Here is a 24221-nt window from a genome sequence, read left to right as displayed (position 1 = left end):
CTGTGGCTCGGGGGCGGGGTATAGAGAAGGACCCAAGTGCATCCTGGGAGCTAAAAGCTTAACTGTGTGGTGCCCATGGATCCTGATCCAGCTATAACCCCAAGGTCAACCCTGTGGACCCCCTATGGACCCTGAAGTAGAAAGTAATTTTATACCATGTTAATATACTGTGTGATGGGAACTTTGAATGCCCTCCATAACTCAGTGCTATAAATACCCTGTGTGAGTAGACTCTGTACATTTCATTGTTTTTATTCCATTTAAAAACAAAAAGCATTTTTACTATGCATAGTGGTTAGAATTGTTGCATCATAGTGCTGGGGTGTAAGGTACTATTCCTAAGGCCATATTTGTGTGGAGTTTATATGTTCTCTCCTTGATTGTGTTTCCACTAGTAACTCTGGCTTCCTCTCACAAACCTCATAGGCAGACTGGTAGGTTAAGTGGCTTTTGATAAAAATGGAACCTGGTGTGTGATGAGGAATTACATTGTAAGCTCCAACAGGGGCATGGACTGATGTAACTGATTACTCAGAATAGCAACGGAGCACATCCAAGATGGCTGCCTCACCTTATACAAATATGCAAAGTGTTTGAAATCCTATTAGGAGAAAAGTGCTATATAAACAAATAATGTAATTAGTTATCTTAAATTTGACATTTTAATACATGCTCGTTTCAAGTCTACCAATTAAGGAAATTAAACTGTGACTTTCTCATGCCTTACAACAGCTGGTTCTCACCTGTGACTTCTCTGATGTTTAATAAGATCAGATGATTGTGAAAAACATTTCCCACACTTAGAACATGGAAATGGTTTCTCACCTGTATGACTTCTCTGATGTTTAACAAGATCTGATTTCCGTATAAAACATTTCCCACACTCAGAACATGGAAATGGCTTCTCACCTGTGTGTGTTTTCTGATGTCTAACACAATCTGATCTCTGTATAAAACATTTCCCACACTCAGAACATTGAAATGGCTTCTCATTCATGTGACTTCTCTTATGTATAACAAGAGGTGATTTATGTGTATAACATTTTCCACACTCAGAACACTGAAATGGCTTCTCACCCGTGTGACTTCTCTCATGTATAACAAGATCTGATTTTCGTAGGAAACTTTTCCCACACTCAGAACATGGAAATGGTTTCTCACCTGTGTGACTTCTCTGATGTTGAACAAGATGTGATTTATGTGAAAAACATTTCCCACACTCAGAGCATAGAAATGGCCTCTCACTTGTGTGACTTCTTTTCTTATGTCTAGCAAGAGATGACTGGTTTGAAAAACATTTTCCACACTCAGAGCATGGAAATGGTTTCTCACCCGTGTGACTTCTCTGATGTATAATCAACTGTGATTCCTGTGTAAAACTTTTCCCACACTCAGAACATGGAAATTGTTTTTCACCTGTGTGACTTCTCTGATGTGCAACAAGATCGGATTTATTTTTGAAACGTTTTCCACACTCAGAGCATGGAAATGGTTTCTCACCTGTGTGGACTCTTTCATGTATAACAAGAGATGATTTGCTGATAAAACATTTCCCACACACAGAGCATGGAAATGGTTTCTCACCTGTGTGGACTCTTTCATGTATAACAAAAGATGATTTGCTGATAAAACATTTCTCACACTGAGAGCATGGAAATGGTTTTTCACCTGTGTGAGTTCTCTGATGTGCAACAAGATATGATTTCTGTGCAAAGCATTTCTCACACTCAGAGCATGGAAATGGATTCTCACCTGTGTGACTTCTTTCATGTATAACAAGATCTGATTTTCGTGGGAAACATTTCCCGCACTCAGAACAAGGAAATGGCAGCTCACCTGTGTGACTTCTCTCATGAATAACAAGACCTTGCTTGTGTGCAAAACATTTCCCACACTCAGAGCATGGATATGGTTTCTCACCTGTGTGACTTCTCTGATGTCTAACAAGATATGATTTTAGTGAAAAACATTTCCCACATTCAGAACATGGAAATGGCCTCTCACCTTTGTGACGTCTCTCATGTCTAAGAAGATATAATTTCAGAGTAAAACATTTCCCACACTCAGAACATGGAAATGGCCTCTCAGCTGTGTGACGTCTCTGATGTGCAACAAGATGTGATTTCAGAGTAAAACATTTCCCACACTCAGAGCATGAAAATGGCCTATCACCTGTGTGACTAGTCTCAACTAGGTTAGCTGTAAAACAATTCTGAAATTTAGAAGAGGACATTATTGTATCACTGCCATGATCTGTAGTTTGTGAAGCAATATGAGAGTTACCAGGAGAACATTCCCCAAGAATAGAGGGATCGGATGATATATCTGCACTGTGAAGTGCTGGATGTATATTTAGGGTAACGTGGTTTTCTTCTGGAGACTCACGTGTGATGTTCCTATCTTCTAATTTCAAATGAGGAGACCACGCGAGATTCTCCTCCAAAGTATTCCTTGAATTGGGTCCATCTAGTAGAAATAAAATTGTTAACCAAGAATATCACAACAAAGGTGTCATTAATCACTATTTATCTCACCCCTATTCCCATAGGTTTGTGCTTTGTACAACCTAATGCAGAACACTTTGGGCTGGTACTGCTCACACTAATAAATATAATACAGGAGAAGAAAGGAGACAAGGGGAGCTTTGCTGAGTGATGCACTAAAGATCATATATTTTACTTTACCAAAATTTACATTTTATTGGAACTTGCATTAAAATTAATTCAGAACATGTTCCCACATAACATAATATATGTATTTTGTAATCATTTATTTAATCCATTTGTCCTACTATTACAAACATAAAAACAGCTAAAATAAAATAATTTGTGCAAATGTTGGGTTAGTAATTAGTGATCAAACATTGCCGTTATGTTTCAGCTCCGAAACATCGTTTGCCGCTTGCGATAATTAATATGAACGTGTAACAATCTCAATAAATGTAGTTATTTTGTTTGACCCATTCACGCTAGGTAATATAAGTTATTATGTGCAGCAGGTCGATATATAATAAGCCAGTCACTGTGACACGTTATTATGTGCAGCAGGCTGATATGTAATAAGCCAGTCACTGTGACACGTTATTATGTGCAGCAGGCTGATATGTAATAACCCAGTCACTGTGACACGTTATTATGTGCAGCAGATCGATATGTAATAAGCCAGTCACTATGACACGTTATTATGTGCAGCAGGCTGATATGTAATAAGCCAGTCACTGTGACACGTTATTATGAGCAGCAGGCTGATATGTAATAAGCCAGTCACTGTGACACGTTATTGTGTGCAGAAGACTGATATGTAATAAGCCAGTCACTGTGACACGTTATTATGTGCAGCAGGCCGATATGTAATAAGCCAGTCACTGTGACATGTTATGTGCAGCAGGCTGATATGTAATAAGCCAGTCACTGTGACACGTTATTATGTGCAGCAGGCTGATATGTAATAAGCCAGTCACTGTGACATGTTATTATGTGCAGCAGGCTGATATGTAATAAGCCAGTCACTGTGACACGTTATTATGTGCAGCAGGCTGATATGTAATAAGCCAGTCACTGTGACACGTTATTATGTGCAGCAGGCTGATATGTAATAAGCCAGTCACAGTGACACGTTATTATGTGCTGCAGGCTGATATGTAATAAGCCAGTCAATGTGACACGTTATGTGTAGCAGGCTGATATGTAATAAGCCAGTCACTGTGACACGTTATTATGTGCAGCAGGCTGATATGTAATAAGCCAGTTACTGTGACACGTTATTATGTGCAGCAGGCTGATATGTAATAAGCCAGTCACTGTGACACGCTATTATGAGCAGCAGGCTGATGTGTAATAAGCCAGTCACTATGACACGTTATTATGTGCAGCAGGCTGATATGTAATAACCCAGTCACTGTGACACGTTATATGCAGCAGGCTGATGTGTAATAAGCCAGTCACTGTGACACGTTATTATGTGCAGCAGGCTGATATGTAATAAGCCAGTTACTGTGACACGTTATTATGTGCAGCAGGCCGATATGTAATAAGCCAGTCACTGTGACTGATTAGGACAGGCCTGGTCAACCTGTGGTTCTCCAGCTGTTGTGAAACTACAAATCCCAGCATTGCCTGCCAGTTTTAGCATTCCCTAATAGCAAAACTGTGGCAGGGCATGCTGGGGGTTATAGTTTCATACAGCTGGAGAGCCACACGTTGGCCAGGCTTGCATTAGGGTGATAAACCAAAGATATTGAGGTGGTTGGGTGTAATTTAAAGATGGGTCACTGGGGTAATTCTTTTATTTGTTCTACCTGTCAAAATATTACAGAATCGTGGGACTGAAAAATAAGAATTTTGCGCCCATCACTGGCATCGCTTGCGCCAAAAGTATGGAAGCGGTAAAAAAGAGGCTCCGACAGCACGCATCGAGTTGAGGCCGGAACTGTCACATTCGAGAACAAATATGCCTGCCTAATGGCAGAAGTGACCCATCTAGTGATGGACCCTTTTGAAGCAGGCCAGCCTCTCTGGTGCATCAATCAACACCAACAATGATTCCGTACACCTCGAAGACGCAGTACGGTCCAAGTAAATGCGTAACGCACGTACCACATCCAACAGTGATAAGGAAGAAGCTTCACTAGTCACTGAATCCTGGCAGAAAGCCAATACCACCTTTGGCAGAAAGGAAGCTTTAGTGCGTAAAAAAATAATAAGCGGAGATTTACAGGAAAGAGACGCTAATTCCGATATCCACCTGGCCGAGGAAATGGGCAAAAGGAAAACCACCTTCAGAGTGAGATATCGCAATTCTACAGACTCCAAAGGCTCAATGGTACCAAAACTAAATTCAAATCCCAATTAGGAACTGGAGGTAAATAAGGAGATTGCATGCGAAGAACTCCATGTAAGAAGGTCTGAACTTCTGGAATGGTGGCCAATTTCCTTTGAAACAGAATCGACAGGGATGACTTTTGTCCATTAATAGAGGACAATCTCAGACCCTTACCCAATCCCCCTTGTAAAAAGGACAAGAGGTGAGATACTCAGAATATTTCAGGTGTGAACTTGTGTTGGTTACACCAAGAAATATATATATCTTCCATATCAAATTATAAATCTGGGAAGTAACTGGTTTAAAAGCCTGTATCATGGTTTTCACCACAGACACTGCAAACCTTTTGGTCCTCTGAATTTTGGATTCAACAACCATGCCGCCAAGCAATGCAAATTGGGGTGACGGCATGGGCCCTGAAGCAACAGCTCTGGACGCAGAGGCAGATAAAATGGAATGTCTAAATAAAAGACAAAGCTAGTGGGTTTCAACCAATCTGCCCACAGCAGCCCAAATAGGTCTCATAGAATTATGTACCACTGATGGCGCAGCCAATCTGGAACCACCATAATAACCCTTCGGCCCACCTGTCAAATTTGGGGGAATTACCCTTTGTACCATTACCAGAGGAGGAAATATGTATCCCAGCTGGAACAGCCAAGGTGCTATTATGGCATCCACCAGAGATGCCTGAGGATCCCTGGACTGAGATCCGTAACCTTGGCAGTTTCTTGTTGAGGAGAAACCATTAAATCAATGTCCGGAGATCTCCATCTGGCAACTATTTCTGCAAACAGCTCCTGGTGTAATTCCCATTCCCCTGCCTGCACACTGTGGCGACTTAACAAGTCTGCCTCCCAGTTGTCCACCCCTGGAATGTAAACTGCTGAAATAGTTGGAACCCAATTTACTGCTCAATGAAGAATCTGAGAAACCTCCCTCATTGCCAGCCAGCTGCATTTGCCACCCTGCTTGTTTATGTATGCAACTGCTGTGGCATTATCTGAATTCATACTGGTAAATTCTTTAAATAGCATTGAGCCTGAATCAATGCATATAGAATTGCCCTTAGTTCCAGTATATTGATAGGAAGAGCAGTTTCCTGGGCAGACCATACACCCTGCAAGTGTCTGTACAGAACCACTGCCCCCCAGCCTGTAATGCTGGCATCTGTGGTGACAACGGCTTTTACTGACAATTGGCAACCCTGGTCCAGATTTGCATCCTGTAACTACCAGCGGAGAGACTGCCGGATTTGCAGAGATAGCCTGAACATCTGATTGTTTAATCGAGGGTCTGGTTTTATCCATCAATGAAACAATTGGTTCCGTGGAGGTCGGACGTGAAATCTGGCAAAAGGAACAGCTTCTAATGAAGCTACCATTTTCCTCATTACCTGCATAGCCCTTAGAACCGATATGAGACATCTGTAAATGGTCCTTATTCTGTATTGAAGATCCTGAATCTTTGCCTGTGGCAGAAACACTCTGTGACACTGAGTGTCGAAGAGAAGACCCAAAAATACCATCCTCTGAGATAGAATTAAATTTGATTTGGGAAAGTTGATGATCCAGCCGAATCTCTGGAGCATGCCTAAAGTAATCTGAATATGTTGTTTCAATAGAGCTATTAAGGGATCCCTTAGCAACAAATAGTTTAGATAAGCAGACACATATAATCCCTCTCTCCTGAGTAGGAATATAATTATAAAGACTCTGGGGGCGGTGGCCAAACCAAATGGCAGAGCCTGAAACTGAAAATGTTGATGCTGCACTGCAAACCGCAGAAGATGCTGATGATCCCGCCATATAGGAATATGGAGGTAGGTAGGCATCCTTGATATCTATGGAAGCCAGAAAATCTTCTTCTTACAATAGAACAAATGAATGACCTTATTGACTCCATCTTGAATTTCTCCAAGTGAAGATAAACATTTAAGTCCCTGAAGTTGAGAATGGGTCGGAATGACCCGTCCGGTTTGTCTACTAAGAGAAGATTAGAGTAAAACCACAGAACTACTTGTAGTGCTGGAAATTGAATACTTTCTCCGGAATGGAAAGCGCAGAAATTGCCTGCATGAGAGCCGCCTTTCTGCAACCATCAACAGGGAGGAGTTGAAAAGAACCTTCTTGGAACAGGACCCTCAAAATCCAAAATGTAACCCCTGGTGACTATATGACTTACCCAAAAATCGGGATTGTATTGAATCCAAGTTTCCTGGAACTTGAGTAAGCGACTTCCCACCAGAGGACGGGTCCCAGTCCCATGACAGTCATGTGGATCTCCCTGCTGGCTTAGCTGCAGGTCGACTGGTGCCGGAACCACCTCGTCCCCTAAAGGTCCCTCTTTGTAGACCTCTAGGTGCACCTTGGAAAGCCTGAAATCTTCCCTTACCTTCATTCCAAAAGGAACAAAACATAGGAGTTTTTGTTTTAGGTGTAGTTACAAGAAGGTAAGGACTTTTACCTCCTGTAACCTGTGAAATATTTTTTGATAATTCTGGACCAAACAAAGACCTTCCTTCAAAAGACAGTGCCTCTAGAGCATGTTTTGATTTTATGCCTGCCTTCCATGTTTTGAGCCAAGCGAACGCCTGGCAGAAACAGCTAAGGCTGAAATATTAGACTGTATCTGAATAGTATCTAATAAAGCGTCATCTATATAGGTTAGAGCTTCCGAAATCTGATCAACCAAGGAGTTCGCTTCAGATTCATCCCCGGATTCAAAACCAGTAATCATCCGATTCATCCAGGGACAGATAGCCTCAATCACCCAGGCGCTGGCCTGAATTGGCAGCAGCGATACTCCTGACAAGGTGAACAGAGATTTTAGAACAGCCTCATTCTTAGTAGTGAGGAACCTAACCAACCTAGCAATAGAAGCATCCACCATGGGTGGTATTTCCCATTCGTTGGTATCCTATTCTGAAATAGGATAAAGACACTTAAATTTTTTCGGAATATGACATTTTTAATTCAGTTTTAACCAGGATCCCTTTACTATTTCCTCAAAATAAGAGAATTCTGGGAAAACCAAAACATGTTTGTTCTTACGTTTAAAAAAAGAAACTGCACTAGTCTCTGGCATAGCCGCCACCTGTAACTGCGCTAGTCTCTGACATAGCCGCCTCCTTTAACTACACTAGTCTCTGGCATAGCCGCCACATGTAACTGTGCTAGTCTCTGGCATAGCAGTCTCCTGTAACTGCGCTAGTCTCTGGCATAGCCGCCTCCTGTAACTGCACTAGACTCTGGCATAGCCGCCTCCTGTAACTGTGCTAGTCTCTGGCATAGCCGTCTCCTGTAACTGCGCTAGTCTCTGGCATAGCAGTCTCCTGTAACTGCGCTAGTCTCTGGCATAGCCGCCTCCTGTAACTGCACTAGACTCTGGCATAGCCGCCCCCAGTAACTACGCTAGTCTCTGGCATAGCCGCCTCCTTTTACTGCGCTAGTCTCTGGCATAGCCGCCCCCGCAACTGCGCTAGTCTCTGGCATAGCCGCCCCCAGTAACTATGCTAGTCTCTGGCATAGCCGCCCCCTGTAACTGCGCTAGTTTGAGGTGTCCTCCCAATCATAATCCAATTCCCCTTCTTCCTGTGAAGAAATAGCTGGAAAATCTACAGAGGAATGTGACCACTTTTGAATGGCTGTGGCCCCAATTTATTTTGGGATTTCGCCACCTGAGTGAGTCATCGTTCCCATATTCTAGGCCCGTCTGGGCTCTACCAAGGGATCAGCCAAAAGAGGAGCTTAAGCACAGGGTGTCATATAATTTTCCTGAAAGTGACGTACTTCCCCTATGGCATCCGCCATAGAACTGGCCCAATCAGGCACCACCGACTGTTCAGCCGAACATCCTGGTGATGGATTTACCTGTGAACTGTCAGGATCCGGCCTGGGATCGGCCTTTACTCACTGCTAAACTGGTGTTTCTAGGCTCCGAGGCGTTCAGATGCCAGTTGTAGTGGTAGGTAATGGCTGAGGATTTTCCCCGAGGTCCGTTTGGACTTCCTGACTCCTGTGTTAGCAGGCATGGGTGCAGCCATGTTGGTTCATCTCACCTGATCAATCTTCTCCAATGGCAACCCTGCTAGTCTCCCAGCTGATCTCATGATCCAATGACCAGCTGCCTAGGGGTGTTTAGGTCCGACTCCTGCACAGGAAGTTGCTGTTCATCATCGCTGTATGAGTGCACATAGTCTTTCCCTGTGACAACCGTCTTATGTTCCAGAGGCCGTATTTCTTTCTTCAGTCTTCCTGGTTTCTTGTGTGTCTTCAATCACAACTCTGTGTATTCAGTCCCCATGTTCCGTACAAGTTCCTGGCTTCCTGTGTGTCTTCAATCACAACTCTGTGTATTCAGTCCTCATGTTCTGTACAAGTTCCTGGCTTCCTGTGTGTCTCCAGTCACATCTCTGTGTATTCAGTACCCACATTCTGTACAAGTTTATCCTGTGTGTCTCAAGTTGCCCCACTGTGTATCCTTTCCAGTACTCTGCGGGTGCGTCCGTAGTCGCACCTGTGTACAAATACTCGCCACTGTGTACACTTTCTAGTAATCTGCTGATGTGTCCGGAGTCACACCTCTGTGTACTAAATACACACCATAGTGTACAAAGTACGCACCATTGTGTATTTCATCCCTGTGCTTCAGTACAATATCATGCCGAGTGTCTCAAGCCGCACCTTCGTGTACTAAATACATGCCATAGTGTACAAAGTATGCACCATTGTGTACTTCATCCCTGTGCTTCAGTGCAAGATCATCCCGAGTGTCTCAAGCCGCATCTCTGTGTACTAAATACACATCATAGTGTCCAAAGTACGCACCATTGTGTATTTCATCCCTGTGCTTCAGTACAAGTTCATCCCAAGTGTCTCAAGTCGCACCTCTGTGTATCCAGTCTCCAACTTCAATACAAGTTAACCCTGAGTGTCTCCAGCTACACCTCCAATACGCCCCCAAGTGGCATCCTTGTGTACTTCGTCCCTGTGTTCAGTACAAGTTCCGTCTACACCTCCAGTGCACCACCAAGTGGCATCTTGGTGTACCTTGTTCCTGTCGCAGTATAATTTCATCCCTGCACATTCAGTACGTCTCCGGAAAATCTTAGAGTACCCAGTCCCAGTGTTTCAGTACTAGCCATTCCCCTGTGTTACTGTATTCTTAGTATATATATATATATATATATATATATATATAGTTCAGTCTTCTGTCACTCCCAGGTAGCTGTCCAGAGGGCCACGACCTGCTCACTTGGTGCAGCGTAAAACCAAATCCCAATTGGAGGGGTCACTGGAGAAAACCACCAAGTGAGTTAGACTCTGCGCCTCTGGGCAGGTCTAGTCAAACCTGGGTTTGACCGCAATTAGGAGACTTTGGCTGCCATCCCCGTCTTTTCCCACAATTATTTTAAACCCCCCAGTTCTTAAACTCATCATAGGTTTTCCTACAGCCCCGTTGTGACATGAACAACCAGCACAGAGCGGCCCTGGGTCGGTACCTTTTGGCAAATTTTTTATCACACTTCGTACAAGTATAAACAGTGACTTGTTTTTTTAGAACCCTTGTCTGGCTTATCCATACTGAGAAAGAAAGACAAGTCTACTCCAATCATTTAGCTACCTAACTTCCCATAGAAAGAGTGTAGCCCTGAATGAATAGAAAATACAGAGCTAAATGTAGACTCTTATTAACCCACTTGATTAAATGCAAAAACACCCTGGACCCAAAAGACCAAATTCTTTGCCTATAAACCAAAGGTAAAATAAATTGTCATATACACACACACTCATACACAAATATACACTCATACACATACATACACATACCCGTGTAAGATACTGCCTATCAGTGACAACAGTGCAGTAACTATGCTTATACATACTGTATAATAAGCCCAGAACACCAGGGTAACTACACATAGTAAAACTCCAGGGTTACGGCTTAGCTTGTCAGGCCTCCATCACCCAGTACCTGCTCTGACTTCCCCCAGACCTCAGCTGCTGTGGCTTTGCAGCACCTGTGTTTTAATAAAAATAAATACCTGGGGGAGTGGGTGCGTGGCCAGCCGCCGGGTCCTGCTAATTCTGGACACCTGTGACATAGCCTCCAGCGTCCGTGGCTCGGCCTGATGTCACCGCTGCGCGATTACACTGTGCAGCAGTCATTTAATCACTCTTTGACACATAGCCTCCGATGCTTGCCAATGACGTCACCCGCAGCGCGCTCTATCCTGCCGTTTAATCTCTGGCCTGGAAACTACTTGTGGCCCCACCTGAAGACGTCACCGCTGTGCGCCTGAAGGGGTCAGCGGCGTCCTGGAACCAGCAATGCAACTCTCTCCTTTAAAAGCAGCAGCATGTCGCTGCTTCTGTAACCCTCAAACTGAATGCAGCACTGAAGATTGAAGAAGTATTGTGCTGAACAGCCCATGGAGGTGTGAGACAAGCCGACTCTACAGGATCTGTGAGTAATAACAAGCCCCGGCCAATCTGCTCTAAAGCACTGTGCAGTATAATGGCAACAAGATTCTTATACTTGTAACATATATGACCTTTATGCCTGCGGCCCCCTCAGATGTGTGTCTGGCATGGAGACTCAGGGACATGGTAGTTTGGTGACTCTCTCAGTGGCCATCTTTAGAGTGGGATACAGGTTCACACAAACCCTCTAATCTATATAACTCCCTCTCTGTTGGTGCTTGTCGCTTGTCTCCAGGAACTAAGCTCCCAAATCCAAAGCACTAACATAAAGAAATAAAACCCAACTAAAAGCCAGGACATTATAGACTGAGCTTACTGTGGAAAGGGAGGAGTTATATAGGGGATGGGAGCCAGTTCTCAATTAGCTAGTGTCTGACTCCTCCCTCTACTATACATAACCCAGATGTAAGGTGTCTCCCAGATGGAAGAAAAAGGAATGTATACAACACAGCAGGGTCCAGCCCAAAACCGCTCTACATAAGTTATTAACCCATTTAATTTTCACAGAAACAGATTAATTGCAAATTGAGCAATAATATTCCGCATATTATCATATGTTGTATCAGTAGGCTAGGCCAAGCCTTTTGGCTGAGCGTGTAGAATTAGAAATTGTTGAAGCAGGGCACGGTTGCACCCTGTGCCGGCCCCGTGCACTGAGTGTGCAACACAGTTACGTCATGCGGAAGGGGCGTGACACACTGCTTCACTAAGTGCAACAATGACCGTCCTAAGGACGCCCGATTGGCTGCACACACTGGCCAGGGAGCCAGTTAGTCCACAGGACAGTCTGCAGGTGATCCAGAAGCAATCCTGGCTGTAGGCACCCTGCTAACCAGGAACAAGGGCAAGTGGGGTAGACAGTGCTGCCCACAGAGCCTCTGCGCCCTTTGCGACAGCACCGGTCGCCCATAGCTAGTTACGGCACTGTGTTGTAGTGCAAGGAGAATATGCGACTCTTTTCTGTAATAAGTCTTTATTACTCACCTGTGGCGATATCGGTAGGGATTTCCTCCTCCTTACACTGCTGATCACCCCTCACATATGTCTCTTCTCCCTCTATATCTTCTGCCTTCATATCAGTCACATACGTCTCTTCTTCTCCCTCTATATCTTCTGCCTTCATATCAGTCACATACGTCTCTTTTTCTCCCTCTATATCTTCTAGCTTCATATCAGTCACATACGTCTCTTCTTCTCCCTCTATATCTTCTGCCTTCATATCAGTCACATACGTCTCTTCTTCTCCCTCCATATCAGTCACATACGTCTCATCTTCTCCCTCTATATCTTCTGCCTTATTATCAATCACATACGTCTCTTCTACTCTCTCTACATCATCTACCTTTATATCAGTCACATACGTCTTTTCTTCTCCTTCCATATCTTCTGCCTTCATATCAGTCACATACGTCTCTTCTTCTCCCTCTAAATCTTCTGCCTTCATATCAGTCACATACGTCTCTTCTACTCCCTCTATATCTTCTACCTTGATATCAGCCAGAATTTCACCCTAAATAACCCACAAAACAATAAAGTAACATTTTAGAAATGTCAGATCTCATGATATCACATTAAGTAGAAGAATTCTGGATAATAAGACACACACAGCTTCTGTACACATCATATAGTGACAGTCACTTTGGTATATTGGTGAGACCCTAAATCCCACCTACCTGATGCTCCTGTGGGATCCTGCGATCCTCCTCTGTACAATCCTGTGAAAAAAGAGAATGGGGAGATCTCTCTGGGGTATTTCTGTTACTGGAACCATCTGTAGGAGACACACAGTGACTGAGTACATTGTATATATGTGATTATCAGGTGATGTGTGTATATAGGGGGCTCCATACCTGCTCTCCCCTGTACAATAAATGACAGTCTCCTCTTACCCAGTGATGTGAGGGGCCGGTGATTCTCCATCATCACGTCCTTGTACAGACCTTTGTGTTCCTCTATATACTCCCCCTCCTGCATGGAGACATAGACAGTTACATCCTGACACCTTATAGGAACCTGATACACACAATGATACAGTCATCACCCAGACACATCCCCTGGTGTTACTGTACAATGTCCCATTACCAGCAGTCACCTCTCCAGTCATCACCCAGACACATCCCCTGGTGTTACTGTATAATGTCCCATTCCCAGCAGTCACCTCTCCAGTCATCACCCAGACACATCCCCTGGTGTTACTGTGTAATGTCCTATTCCCAGCAGTCACCTCCCCAGTCAGCAGCTGATTTATCTTGTTGGTGAGTTCCAGGATCTTCTGGTCACTGTGTCTCTCATGTATCAGTGAGTGAGGTGGAGGCACCGTGATGGGGCTCTGGGTCCTGCTCAGTCCTACTGACACACAGGGACGGCTGCTGGGTGTCTCGCACTCACCGGAAGTCTTCTTCACTACTGTGTAACCCTGTTTATTGGGGGAGACATTAATAAGAGGGTCAAAATATATTCATGGAGCCGTTTATTGAGGTGTCATCAGTGCAAAATATGCATGAAGGGTAAGTCTTACAAATAAAACCCCTATCCTAACTTTATACCATATATAGGACAGTGGACAGAATATAGCACATCTCCTAACATCTTCATTTCAGTGATAGAAAAGAAACAAAACAAGATACCATGAGCAATGTAATATATCCTAGTTCCTGCGAGAATTGAATCATTGACAATATATATGTCCCTGTATTATTACTATAGATATGTGATCTCACTGTGACACTCCCAGATCCCCTCACCACCCCAGTCATGTCTACTATAGCTATAAGTGATGTCACAGTGACACTCCTAGATCCCCTTACCTCCCCAGTCATGCCCCTGTATTATTACTATAGATATAAGTGATGTCACTGAGACACTCCCAGATCCCCTCACCTCCCCAGTCATGTCCCTGTATTATTACTATAGATATAAATGATGTCACTGAGACACTCCCAGATCCCCTCACCTCCCCAGTCATGTCCCTGTATTATTACTATAGATATAAGTGATGTCACTGAGACACTCCCAGATCCCCTCACCACCCCAGTCATGTCCCTGTATTATTTTATTACTAGAGATATAAGTGATGTCACTGTAACACTACCAGACTCTCTCAACTCCCCAGACATGTCCCTGTATTACTATAGATATAAGTGATGTGACTGTGACACTCCCAGATCCCCTCACCTCCCGTCATGTCTACTATAGCTATAAGTGATGTCAGTGACACTCCCAGATCCTCTCACCTCCCCAGTCATGTCCCTGTATTATTACTATAGATATAAGTGATGTCACTAAGACACTCCCATATCCCCTCACCTCCCCAGTCATGTCTACTATAGCTATAAGTGATGTCACAGTGACACTCCCAGATCCCCTCACCTCCCCAGTCATGTCCTTGTATTATTACTATAGATAAAAGTGATGTCACTGTGATACTCCCAGATCCCCTCACCTCCCCCAGTCATGTCCCTGTATTATTACTATAGATATAAGTGATGTCACTGTGACACCCCAGATCCCCTCCCCAGTCATGTCCCTGTATTATTATGATAGATATGTGATGTCACTGTGACACTCCCAGATCCCCTCACCTCCCCAGTCATGTCTACTATAGCTATAAGTGATGTCACAGTGACACTCCCAGATCCCCTCACCTCCCCAGTCATGTCCTTGTATTATTACTATAGATAAAAGTGATGTCACTGTGATACTCCCAGATCCCCTCACCTCCCCCAGTCATGTCCCTGTATTATTACTATAGATATAAGTGATGTCACTGTGACACCCCAGATCCCCTCCCCAGTCATGTCCCTGTATTATTACTATAAATATAAGTGATGTCACTGTGACACTCCCAGATCCCCTCCCCAGTCATGTCCCTGTTTTATTACTATACATATGTGATGTCACTATGACACTCTCAGACCCTCTCACCTCTCCAGTCAGCAGGAAGATGATCTCCAGGGTGAGATTTAGTATCCTCTCAGTCATGTGACTCCTGTCCTTGTCCATCCTCAGTGATCAGTGATTTATACAGGACACGTCTCACCCTCATGTGACTTCTAGTAACAAGGATCTGACTCCTCACTGCACAGAAATCAAGGAATAAATATAATTATTAGAAGCTATTCATTACCAGTTATCTATGTAGTGAGCACATATTACACAGCGCTTTACAGGGAATATTTAGTCACATCTGTCCCAGTGGAGCTTACAATCTACATTTTCTACCACATAGACAGCCCACCCCCACCCCCCACACACACTCTCTTTCTCGCTCTCTCTCTATGGGTATTTATGAAAGAAGCCAACTAACCTACCAGTATTTATTTGGAAAATGGGAGGAAACCAGAGCCCCTGGTAGAACCCAGTACAAACCAGGGGAGAACATACAAAATCAACACAGACAGAGTCTTGTTCAGGAATTGAATTCATGACCTCAGTGCTGTGAATTAATAATGCTGTCCACTACGCTATCATGTTGCCCATAAAAAAAATAACAATAGACTAAGTGACCACTAAGTCCCCTCATTCCCAGAGCCATAGAGTCATGGTCAGTGTTTCTTAGAAGTTCCTCTAACCCAGCTTCACAGGGCTGCTCAGTGACCACCACACGTCATTGCTGGAGGTTACACCAATGAACCTCTCATGGCCAAGAGTTCTGGACCTCCGAGACACATACTTGATGCAATTTGCCTGAGGAAGCGGACCTGATCTGTGTATAGGGGGTTACTCCCAGGTGCACCCCTCTATTAGGGACTTGGTAACCATGGTTGGCCTGTGCCATCCTGGGTGAGAGGGTTATTAGTCCCCTCCCTAGATATGATGATGTTACCCACAGTGTTGGGGTCGGTGAAGGATGATTTGTTATTGTGGACCCCTTGTATGCAGATGCTCTCACTCTCTGGGTGTGTTTTGTAGAGGCCCCTACAAAATGTTGCTGTGGAGCCACAAAGCTCTATTTATACCCACAATACTGAGACACCTATTCCAGGAGCTAGAAGAGATGGAATTGGTAACCTAACACCTGTTCTGGCAACTCAGATAGAACTATTCATCCAACACCTACTCCAGCAGCTGGAATGAAGGTCTCGGGTACTTAGAGCTCTATTCTTGAACCCAGAATGGATTGCTGAGGCACTGGGGAGAATCAATCGGGGCAGCTACAATGAATGGCCAAGGTTCTCGTAGCCCTATACCAGCACCTAGAATTGCTGGCTACTCAGGGCTCCATTGTGGCAGTCCAAACACCTGGCTAACATACTCAGAGCTCACTCCCCCTCCCGCAATGGTTGGTTAAGGTTATCAGAGCTCTAATCCAGCACCGGAAACGGATTGCTAATGCACTCAAAACTCCATTCTGGCATCCAGAATAGATGGCAAATATACTCTAGCTCTGTATGAGCACCCAGAATGGCAGGCTAGCATACTGTAGCTCCATACTGGCACATCTTCCTGTTTATCGATGGCAGCTGCATACTATCATACTGTCACTTAGTCACACTTGCAAGCAACCAATGTAAAGGAGTGCAAGCGGGCTCTAAGGCATAAAAGGGGTGTGAGGAGGCTCTGAGGCATATAAAGATGCATGTGGGGGCTCTGTGCTGGCATATAATGGCAGAAAGGGCTCTGAGGCATATGAAGGGGTGTGATTGGGCTCTGAGGCTTATAAAGGGGCACTAGGGGGATCTAAGTCATATAAAAGGGCATGAGGTGCCTTTATAGCATATAAAGTGCTGTATTTGGAAACGTCTACCTGCTCAGGAACCTGTAAAATGAAAAGGTAGTAACCCTGCCCTCAGATCTGGTCACAATGTACAGTGATAGAGAAGGCACGGTGGTGGTGAGGGTGCATGTATCAACCACCATGTATGCAGATAGCAGAGCTGTCACATACCCCCAAATGAGAACGTGCACTGATGGCTCCACAGAGGCAGGGGGCGCTGCAGTTATCTGAGCCATTCAGGAGGATTCCATATGGTAGTGGATAGATCCCCTTCCGTAAATGTACCCTGAATTCATCAGTTACTGTCCAACGTCATTCCCTACTAACCATGTGGACATAGAGGAGGTATATAAACCTGTAGCAAGTGAAGCGAGCCCCCAAGCGCGACGTGTTGCAAACAAAGCGAGACAGCTAGGGGACAAATTTCTTCTTTTGTTGGCCTTTATGGGTATGGAACCGCACTTCTGCACTTACTCAATGTCACTTCAAGGTACATCTAATGAAGGGGATCTATACACTACCGTTCCATATATTTACCAAATCCCGCTGACCCATTTAATGCTACCAAGACACCAGATAGCAGTCTGTTACCAAGCAAGTATGGTCTGTGCCACATGTATTATACTAATGATGGAGTCTGCACCACCGGTATTATGGTAACTACTGACTCTGCGCCACCTGTATTACAGTAACAATGGGGTCTGCGCCACTTGTATTATAGTAACAACTGGGTCTGCACCACCTGTATTATAGTAACAACGGGGTCTGCGCCACCTGTATTATAGTAACATCTGAGTCTGCGCCACCTGTATCATAGTAACAACTGAGTCTGCACCACTTGTATTATAGTAATATTGGTATTTGCACCACCTGTATTATAGTAATGAGCCTGCACCTCCTGTAGTATAGTAACAACTGAGTCTGCACCTCCTGTAGTATAGTAACAACTGAGTCTGCACCTCCTGTAGTATAGTAACAACTGAGTCTGCACCTCCTGTAGTATAGTAACAACTGAGTCTGCGCCACCTGTATTATAGGAACAACTGAGTCTGCATCACCTGTATTATAGTAACAACTGAGTCTGCATCACCTGTATTATAGTAACAACTGAGTCTGCATCACCTGTATTATAGTAACAACTGAGTCTGCGCCACCTGTATTATTGTAACAACTGAGTCTGCATCACCTGTATTATAGGAACAACTGAGTCTGCACCACCTGTATTATTGTAACTACTGACTCTGCGCCACCTGTATTACAGTAACAATGGGGTCTGCGCCACTTGTATTATAGTAACAACTGGGTCTGCACCACCTGTATTATAGTAACAACGGGGTCTGCGCCACCTGTATTATAGTAACATCTGAGTCTGCACCACCTGTATCATAGTAACAACTGAGTCTGCACCACCTGTATTATAGTAACAATGGAGTCTGCACCACTTGTATTATAGTAATATTGGTATTTGCACCTCCTGTAGTATAGTAACAACTGAGTCTGCACCTCCTGTAGTATAGTAACAACTGAGTCTGCACCTCCTGTAGTATAGTAACAACTGAGTCTGCGCCACCTGTATTATAGTAACAACTGAGTCTGCATCACCTGTATTATAGTAACAACTGAGTCTGCACCACCTGTATTATAGTAACAACTGAGTCTGCATCACCTGTATTATAGGAACAACTGAGTCTGCACCACCTGTATTATTGTAACAACTGAGTCTGCACCACCTGTATTATAGGAACAACTGAGTCTGCACCACCTGTATTATTGTAACAACTGAGTCTGCACCACCTGTATTATAGTAACAACTGGGTCTGCACCATCTGTATTATAGTAACAATGGAGTCTGCACCACCTGTATTATAGTAATATTGGTATTTGCACCTCCTGTAGTATAGTAACAACTGAGTCTGCACCTCCTGTAGTATAGTAACACCTGAGTCTGCGCCACCTGTATTATAGGAACAACTGAGTCTGCATCACCTGTATTATAGTAACAACTGAGTCTGCATCATCTGTATTATAGTAACAACTGAGTCTGCACCACCTGTATTATAGGAACAACTGAGTCTGCACCACCTGTATTATAGTAATATTGGTATTTGCACCACCTGTATTATAGTAATGAGCCTGCACCTCCTGTAGTATAGTAACAACTGAGTCTGCACCTCCTGTAGTATAGTAACAACTGAGTCTGCGCCACCTGTATTATAGTAACAACTGAGTCTGCATCACCTGTATTATAGTAACAACTGAGTCTGCATCACCTGTATTATAGTAACAACTGAGTCTGCACCACCTGTATTATAGGAACAACTGAGTCTGCACCACCTGTATTATAGGAACAACTGAGTCTGCACCACCTGTATTATAGTAACAACTGAGTCTGCACCACCTGTATTATAGTAACAACGGGGTCTGCACCACCTGTATTATAGTAACAACTGAGTCTGCACCACCTGTATTCATTGTTCTCCCCAGAATTTTTTTCCAGCCTGGTGGTATCAAGAAGTAGCCGGGTGGGGCCTCCGCAATACTAAAATGTTTTAAACCCTGACCTTATAATGATTTCAACTTGAAATAACATTTTTATATATCAATTATCCTCTTAATAGAGGCCCAGTTGTCTTATTATGAAAAGCTGCAAAGTCTGTAGGATCTGGTGCTTTTTATACAGTTCCCAAATACCGTCCCCAGTTGCAGGCTCCCAAAGTGTCGGGTGGTGCACCCGCAAAAAACAGCCTGGGGAGAACACTGCCCTCCCTTACCATTCCAGCCCGACAGGTCTCAGGGTGCACCCCCACTGGCTCTCAGTCAAAAGTGCCCATTATGCAGTGCCCCCTGTAGTTATCCCCATATGCAGTGCCCCCTGTATTTGTGCCCTTTATACTGTGCCCCTATAGTTTCCCCTTTATGCATTGCCCCGTGTAGTTTTCCCCTTTATGCATTGCCTCCTGTAGTTTTGTTTTGCCCCTATAAAGTGCCCCCAGACTGGCCCCTTATGCAGTGCCCCCAGACTGGCCCCATATGCAGTGCCCCCAGACGGGTCCCAGCCCAGCCCAGCCCAGAACTTACCTTAATATGCTGCTCGGCGCTCCCATTCCCGCTGCCTCGCTCTGACTGGATCTAACTAGAACCAGAAGGCGCGCAGGGCAGGCTCCACACGTCGCGGGTGACGTCATGACATCATAGCTTCAGAGGCCAGCGTTCCACGGCAGGAGGGTGACCGGGAATGCGGCAGGGGGGAAGTGCCGGGCGGTAGGCTGCTTCTGCCGCGCGATGCGCCCGCAGAAAGCAGCCTGGGAGAACACTGTAATACCACATATCAGTGTGTGCTGGGAGTTGTGTTAATCCCCCTCGTATATCACTGTATGGTCCCCTCCCCCCCATATAATACCACATATCAGTGTGTGCTGGGAGCTGTGTTATTCCCCCTCATATATCACTGTACGGTCCCCTCCCCCCCATATAATAACACCACATATCAGTGTGTACTGGGAGCTGTGTTAATCGCCCTCATATATCACTGTACGGTCCCCTCTCCCCTATATAATAATACCACATATCAGTGTGTGCAGGGAGCTGTGTTATTCCTCCTCATATATCACTGTACAGTGACCTCTCCCGAATACATAATAATAATATAATATATACAGGACAGGTTACCTGGCTCCGGCTGTCAGGAATGTCTATGACAAAATGGCAGCTAAAGCCCCTTTGGCTCCGCCCCCCTGCTCTGTGACTGGGAGACTATAAGAATATGGCCGCCGGTCACCGTACATGAGGACACCATTACACTATACAGATGTTACTCTAGTGATGAAGCTGTGAGCGGCAGGTGGAGGTAACTTCTTAGTTACAGGACGTTCTTCCTACTCTGTGCCGCCTGATTGGCTACTCGCACTTAGGGGAATGAGAGGAGGGCGGTCACTATGATAATAGAGGCGGGGCAGTTCAGTAGCCATAGCTGCATGGAGGGGAGGGGCGTGGCTATCTATAGGGGCGTTTCTTCCAGTGTATCTGCAGCTTCCGGGTGACGGTGTCAGGAGGAAGAGGCAGAAATCGGCCATTGTTGTGTCTGGCAGCGGGTAATGGGATTTATTATTATTATACTTGAGGAGCAGACTCTGGTGTCTCAATATTATCATACAGGTGGAGCAGGCCTCATGTTGATATGAAACAGGTGGAGTAGATCCTTCTGGTGCTGCATTATCATTATACAGGTAGAGCAGACGCCAGTGTTGGTATAATACAGGTGGAGCAGGACCTTTTGTTATAATAGTACAGCTGGCGCAGCCTCTGGTGCTGCACTTTCTTTAATCAGGTTTCAGCAGACCCCAGTGTTACATAATACAGGTGGAGCAGAACTTTTTGTTATTAATATACAGCTGGAGCAGAATCTGGTGCTGCATTATCATTATACAGGTAACAACAGAAGCTGGACATTCTCCCTTCTTTGGGTCACTCGCCCTACTAATAATAAAACGTAACCTGTAATAGTGTCAGTAAGAATATCTCAAATAGAGGCCCGGCACTCTGCAGACCGCAATTGGTCGGTATCTTGCTCCTGGTGCCTTCAATATGGAGATCACTCCTGTCGTGCAGCAAAGTACAAAAGCTGTGCTCCGGAGACTTACAAACCAGTGAATGCAGTAGTGTCTTTAATCGACGTTTCGGGGTTCCGAGACCCCTTCTTCAGGAACACATACATTGTATGTGTTCCTGAAGAAGGGGTCTCAGAACCCCGAAACATCGATTAAAGACACTACTGCATTCACTGGTTTGCAAGTGCCGCTTTTGTACTTTGCTGCATATATATATAATCCTCAAGCAACTCCCCATCATCTGAGGACGCCTCAGTGTCTGATAATTGCGCAGCCTGGGATAACATAGCAGGGCGCTCAGACGCCTTTTGAGTCACTTCACTATGTAACATAGATTGGAAGGCTGAAGTTGAAGCTGCTAAACTTTGGACTGAACTGGAGAGTACATCCACCCACGGTGGTTGAGCCGCCTGAGGGAAACCCGGAAAGGGAATAACAGACTGTTGCGTTACCGGGGGAGACTGCATATACATAGGCACCCCCGCATATTGACTAACAGTTTGAGACCCAGGGGGAGACTGCAATAACTGCGGTATACCCGGGGAATGAGGGATGGCTGGTTGGGTCAACCCCATAAGGGGGACAGCGGGCGGGACCGCCAGACAGTCCGCGATGGAAGCCAGCATCGGGGAAAACACCGCCCAAGGAGGGTCCTGCGCCATTGGGGGGTTAGAGGGACCAGGTAACTGCTGGCACCGCACACACAGCCCATCCTATGATAAATCCTCCTTATTTACTCCCGCAATGCAGCGTCTGCAGGAGAACAATGTAGGAGCCGCGGAGCGCCCGACCTCCTCATCAGACATAACAACATATAAATTTATATCACAATAAGGAAGATCAGAGTTTGACTCCTGCGCATCCACAAGTATGCAGCACAACAGCCCACAGATATGGCACTGAGCAGCACACAACAGTATGTGACCAACCTCACCAATACGTGATTTATATAAGTGAGGTCCTGAGAGACGCCCTTACCCCACACACCTGCCGGGCCGTAGGAGAAGTAAAGGGATGGGTATAAGCTGTCAGTAAGTAGAAAAAAATTAGCACAGACAGCAGCACTAGCAAAAGTCACATACAATGCAGAAAGTAATACTCACTGCACCTTTCACTACAATCAGCCAAATTCAGTATCTGGGAGGGCTATAGTGCTGTGTACACTGGCCCTGATTCAGAGCCGGACGCTCTGACAGAGTGCTCGCTCTGAATCAGGGCCGGCCTCCTTGTTTTTTAGAACGGCCTCCTGGCCGCTCGCATAGCTGGTGGTGACCACCCACAGCTATAGCGAGCGGCCAGGAAGATGGTCGCGATGGTCAAGACCATCGGGCTTGCGACGAGACCCTTGTGGTAGGGTCTCGTGGCCGCAAGCCCCAGAGAGATTTCGGCTCTAACAGACCCGAAATCTCTCCCACTGACATCACTCGTGATGTCAGTGGGGCCGCCTCCGTTTGGGCAGCCACTCCCCCGGCCCGCCCACCAAAGGGGGCGAGCTGTCACTCAACATCGACAGCTCGCCCCCTTTGGTACGAGACCCGGAGCGACGGAGTGCCCGTCGCTATCCGGGTCTCGCGCATGCGCACGACGGAGCCGGCTCCGTCGTGCGCATGCGCACTGGCCCACCATCGACGCGGTTGCGAGCGCACATCGCTTGCGACCAGGTCAGGCGACGACCTGCGGCTTACCTGTTCCCCGGCTCTTCCGGCAGCAGTCGTGGGAGTCCCCAGAGCCCGGCTAGTACAGATTCTGGGGTCCTGCCGCGATCCCCAGATCTGTACTGGCGTTGCGGCGCCAGCGGGGTGTAGGAGCGGCAGCATGGACGTCTTCAATCCTTTGAAAATTAAATGAATAAATAAAAAAAACTCCAAATTAAGCTTAGGGGGCTGCAAAGCAGCCCACCCTGCGCCAAGGGTGACCCGACTCCGGCCGGGCATCAACTGAAACTGAGGTGCCTGTGGCTCGGGGGCGGGGTATAGAGGAGGATGGACCCAAGTGCATCCTGGGAGCAGCAAAAGCTTTAACTGCGTGGTGCCCGTGGATCCAGATCCAGCTATACCCCAAGGTCAACCCTGTGGACTCCCCCTATGGACCCTGAAGTAGAAATATATGTCCCGTATAAAGCAGCTGTATATGAGCTAATGTAGCTATTAGTATTGGATATTCCAGATGGTGGTTAAATTGTATCCATATAGCTACTAGTGTTGCAAATAACTCAGTGGTATTTCCTTTGAGATTCACTCTGCACAAATAAGCACACTCCAGCTCTCCTTTCATCTAAGCTAGAAAAAGGCTATAGAGATCGCCAAAACGCATTGCTGCTCCCTCTGTTTGGAACATCTGAGATTCTATCTGCCTTCAGCTCCCAGGCGTCCATCTCCCACTATCACTAGGAATCTGGTTTAATATAAGCAGAAAGGGAGCGCTATATAGAGCCTGATCGACTCTCTGAGGGGTATTCAATATGAAACGTAAACTTCGCTGTCGAAGTTTACGTTGCATATCGGAGCTTTTCCTGGGATAAAGTATCGGGCGCGCGCCCGCTTTATCCCCGTATTCAATATAAAACCTACGAAAACGGGAACCTGCGAAGTG

At 45.5% G+C, this 24221-nt stretch overlaps 1 protein-coding gene across 1 annotated transcript in view; it reads right to left on the bottom strand.

Moving 5' to 3' along the window:
- Positions 1-24221, bottom strand: part of LOC148502617 (uncharacterized) — a 311881-nt gene that overhangs the window by 222599 nt on the left and 65061 nt on the right. The window contains exons 8-14 of the mRNA XM_088449562.1: positions 15231-15317; positions 13531-13722; positions 13196-13319; positions 12980-13077; positions 12291-12816; positions 1012-2466; positions 826-927 (exon numbers count right to left, since the gene is read on the bottom strand). Coding sequence (XP_088305688.1) covers positions 826-927; positions 1012-2466; positions 12291-12816; positions 12980-13077; positions 13196-13319; positions 13531-13722; positions 15231-15317 — 2584 coding nt within the window. The remainder of the gene's footprint in view (positions 1-825; positions 928-1011; positions 2467-12290; positions 12817-12979; positions 13078-13195; positions 13320-13530; positions 13723-15230; positions 15318-24221) is intronic.

Source organism: Taudactylus pleione, unplaced genomic scaffold (genome assembly GCF_031769625.1).
Source record: "Taudactylus pleione unplaced genomic scaffold, aTauple2 ptg000488l, whole genome shotgun sequence".
Taxonomy (NCBI): domain Eukaryota; kingdom Metazoa; phylum Chordata; class Amphibia; order Anura; family Myobatrachidae; genus Taudactylus; species Taudactylus pleione.
The sequence above is the reverse complement of the archived record's forward strand: the minus strand, read 5'-3'. Positions and strand labels throughout refer to the sequence as shown.